A 4,465-nucleotide genomic window follows, 5' to 3' on the forward strand; every position below is an offset into this window, starting at 1 on the left:
CGGAGCACGAACGGAGCACCAATCACTTTTCAAATTAATGCTTTTTTCAACTCGGTTAGGAAATGAGTGCACGTTTATGTTCATGATAAAAAAAAAAAATAGGTTGCTGATCGTTGTTGCCATAACGGATATATCGGCTCTGCTCCGCGCTCTGCTTTCCGAGCAGATGATCCAAGGTTCAGGTACGGAACGATTACGCGCCATCAACGAGATTATATGCAATACCTCCCGGATGACAATATAATGTACGTTTTAGCAGTTGGATGGATAACCTCGTGACCTTACTCACCTACATTTTGCAGGAGAAGACCAACAGAAGAGCTCTTCTTAAAATTGCCATGCACCTAACAAGGATTAGTTTACTTCTGCTCTTAACCGGAATCACCAAAGGTAATTTAAATAGCCCTGCACTATTTTAGTTAACTTTCGTGTGTGCTTGCTTTGACTAGACTAGTAACGACATTAATCGATTTGATAGTTTGTTCATATTAAATAATTGTAAGCCTATCTAAACTATTTTGTTTTGGGGGTCAAGCGTCTGGAAATAAAGTGGCAAATAAAATTCGGATGACTTTTAAAATTGTAATGTTTCAATGTTATAATTGAAATCAACGCACTTCAATCTCATCCTATGCAATTTATCTCTAAGGTTGGGATTGCGGCGCGGGGTGCAACACTGAGAACGGGTTGTGTGTGAAACCAGGAGAGTGCAGGTAGGCTAGAGATGGCGATATCTGTGCAGAAAGATCGGATCACTAAAACTGAAACTTCCATCCGATAAACTACTTGATTATCCTTCTAGGGATTGATTCACAAGGGCTATACTATATTGTCATTAAATTGTAGTAATATTGATTTTACATGTGGCATCACATTATACATACAAACATTTAGTAGCCTTTAGTATAACTAAAAAACTGATTTAGAATTCAGGTCGTCGTGGTGGCAGAAAATATAGTAGGTCTGGTCATGGACAATTGTCCATTGTGTCGATGAAAGCACTCATCCGACCTCCTCCATTACCATAATAACCTCAGATCAAATTAGTCTACATTAAAAAGAGAGGAGATATTCAACATAATAATTAAAATTGAATAACTAAGTTATAAAAACTGTACTCCTGAGACCTCCAGTAGATAAGTTACAGAGTGGTTATATTTGGGTGAACTCTCTGTCTCTGTGGACCAGGTGCAAGCCAGGCTGGTCCGGGAGGACATGCGACCAGTGCATCCCGTTCCCTGGCTGTCTGCACGGTGCATGTGAGAAGGCATGGCAGTGTGTCTGTGAAGAGGGCTGGGGGGGCAGCCACTGTGAACAAAGTGGGTGCAATCCATCCCCCCCTCCCAAACCATCACCATCAAAATATATGCAGAGCAGTCTAGGCTGATCAGATCATGTTTGTTGTTTGTAACAGATCTGGTGTTATATTGTTTTTATTCCTCAAATTTCTTGTCTGGGATTATTATTAAATTGTATGACTGGAGATGAAGAACAATGTAAAATGTATCCCAGAGAAGGAATATGATATACACTTTTACTTACTAAATACAATGAATAATACTAAGAATAATTCACTTAATAGTAAGTAAATTGAAGAGCTTATTGTTTTTGCACTCCTTATGGAATCCTTGAAGCTGTTGAAAATAGCAAGCTATTATCAGACATATGCACAGGCGATAAATACAGTGAGTGTAAAAAGAAAGAGATCCTGTCTTCCTCCAGGCTCTGTCTGCTCTGCTTATCTCTATTTGTATATGATATGAAATATACTGCTGTCATCTGATGGGTCATAGGTTTAATGTTAGGAGCAGAGAGAGGAGAGATATATAGAGAGATATATAATTAGCGAGAGGAGAGAGAGGAGGACTGGAGTCATAGACAGAATATTAGAGCTAAGATAATATATAGAGCGAGGAGAGAGCGATACGCGATTATATATATATCGAGATATAGAGAGCACGGAAGAGACAGGGACTGAGTCAGAGACAGAATGAGAGACAGAATGAGAGAGAGAGAGAGAGAGAGCGTGAAAGAGAGAGGGAGAGAGAGAGAAAGAGAGAGAGAGAGAGCGAGAGAGCGAGAGAGAGAGAGAGAGAGAGAGAGCACAGAAGAGACAGGGACTGAGACAGAGACAGAATGAGAGAGAGAGAGGGAGAGCGTAAGAAACCGAGACTGAGAGTGAGACCGAGAGAGGAAGAGAGAAAGACTGAAAGAGAGAGTGAGACAAGGAGAAAGGAGAAGGTAGTGAGCAAAAGACAGAGACTGGATGAGACAGAGTTAGAATGAGAGAGAGAGAGACGGGAGAGGGAGCGAGAATGATGGAACGAGGGGGGGGTGTTATGGGAATAAATAGTGTGTGTGTCTTTGGATGTGCAGTTACTAAAAAAAGCATTTCCCCACTTCACAGATATACGTCCCTGCTCTTCGGCGCCTTGCTCTTCCAACGCCACCTGCGTGGAGACGGGAGTGGGGGTCTACGTCTGCATGTGCCCCAGTGGGTACGGGGGGGACCGCTGTCACCTGAGGCAAGGGCCTTGTCTAACCAACGGGTAAACACACACACACACACACGCGCGCACGCACGCACGCGCGCACGCACGCACGCACGCACGCGCGCACGCACGCACGCGCACACGCACGCACGCGAGCAGGCACGCACGCGCGCACGCACGCACGCACGCACGCAAGCGCACACGCACACGCACACACACCACTGTGCTAGCTATAAACAATAAACGTAACAACAACATACGAAAGCCTTCCAATTCTTGCACAAACGAGAATCTCTCCCTCCCTCTCCCATCTCAGTTTCTATCACTTTCTCCCTCTCTCTATCGGTAAATCAAGGTTGGCATCAGATAAAAGAGGGGAAATGAAGGTGCATAAATTACCAATGGCTCTATTTTCTCTCTCTCTCTCTCTCTCTCTCTCTCTCTCTCTCTCTCTCTCTCTCTCTCTCCTCTCTCTCTCTCTCTCCTCCTCCCCCTCCCTCCCTCTCTCGCTCTCACTCTCTGTCTCTCTCTCTCTCTCGGCCGCCACCTGACATCTCTTCATTTGCATGAGACTCAGATGGGAGCTTTTTATAGCACCACAGAAAATCAAATGAACAAGTCGTATGAATGTCCCAGGTTAGCTGGTATGTTCTAATTGGTGTGGGCCTGCCACCATTACCTCAAGAACGTGATGTATAAATATGTTTGTGCGCATATTTGTATGCATATGTATATAGACCGCTTTGTCCTTCAGCTCTCCTTGCCAGAACAGAGGCACGTGTGTGGACAGCGCGGGGGGGGTGGCCTCAGCGTCCTGCCTGTGCCCGGCAGGCTTCACCGGGGCCTTCTGCGAGATCAGTGGGGAGAGCTGTGCCCCCAACCCCTGCCTCAACGACGGTAACTGCACCGACCACGGCCCGGGCTTCGCCTGCGCCTGCCCCCCGGGCTTCTCCGGGTTCACCTGTGACCACACCGCCGGGCAGCCGCCCCCCTCCCCCTCCCCCTCCCCCTCCCCCTCCCCCTCCCCGTGCATGGCGGGTCCGTGTGCCAACGGCGGCACCTGCGTGGACCTGTCGGACACCGCCTTCCACTGCGCCTGTCCGCGGGGCTTCACCGGCGTGCGGTGCTCACCGCAGCGGCGCCGGCACAAGGCTGCCGGAGCCCCGCCCGGTCACAGGGTTCTGTCGCTGACCCCCGGGCACTACCTGCTGCCGGCGCACGGCTTCCACAAGCTGCTCCACCCGCCAGAGCCGGACCGGCCGAAGGAGAGGGTCTCCGGCGCCTCGTCCTCTGGGGGCGGGGGTGTGGTCAGCAGGCACGGCCAGCTCCTCTGCTTCGGTATGCTGGCCCTGCTCACCAGCCTGGTCATCCTGGGCACCACCGCCATCGTGTTCTTCGGCCGCTGCGAGGCGTGGCTGGCCAACGCCAGGTACAGCCAGCTGGTGCGCCAGCACCGGGAGCACCAGCTGAGGGGGTCCCGCAGTGCTCAGGACGAGCCCGGTCCGTCGGTCAACGTCATCCTGCCCGAGAAGATCAGGCTGGCCAGCTTCGGGAGGCATTACACCTCGATCTGATCTGAAGGGTTTTGAGGCTGGTTAATATGCCCTTTTTTTGTGCTCTCTCTCTCTCTCTCTCTCTCTCTCTCTCTCTCTCTCTCTCTCTCTCTCTCTCTCTCTCTCTTCTCTTCCCTTCCCCTTTTGTGTCTGTTAGCACACCTGCACAATACTGTATGTCTGCACAGGAAAGGGAAAAGGCTGTTCCGCCGACATTCCCGCTCGTCCTCCTCCATACAGACAGGATGCATTTGAATGGAAGGAGAACTGATCGACCGTGACGAAAGGATTGTATTTTTGTAATAAAATGGAACGCTAATCCTCCTGTTGGACCTTGACAGGAGAACCACCATGGGGGATGTCCTGTTGGCCAGCGTTGATTGTAGACAGCAATCTTGACAGTATACATTCACTAAAAGC

At 49.2% G+C, this 4,465-nt stretch overlaps 1 protein-coding gene across 1 annotated transcript; it reads left to right on the plus strand.

Moving 5' to 3' along the window:
- The first annotated feature begins 284 nt into the window (after window positions 1-284).
- LOC130382226 (protein delta homolog 1) lies at window positions 285-4,066 on the plus strand. Its single transcript, XM_056589844.1, has 5 exons — window positions 285-390; window positions 650-713; window positions 1,189-1,319; window positions 2,408-2,549; window positions 3,247-4,066. The coding sequence occupies exons 1-5, from the start codon at window positions 339-341 to the stop codon at window positions 4,064-4,066; spliced, it is 1,209 nt and encodes a 402-aa protein (XP_056445819.1). The 5' UTR covers window positions 285-338.
- Window positions 4,067-4,465: the final 399 nt, after the last annotated feature.

Source organism: Gadus chalcogrammus, chromosome 5, assembly GCF_026213295.1.
Source record: "Gadus chalcogrammus isolate NIFS_2021 chromosome 5, NIFS_Gcha_1.0, whole genome shotgun sequence".
In the NCBI taxonomy this organism is placed as follows: Eukaryota; Metazoa; Chordata; class Actinopteri; order Gadiformes; family Gadidae; genus Gadus; species Gadus chalcogrammus.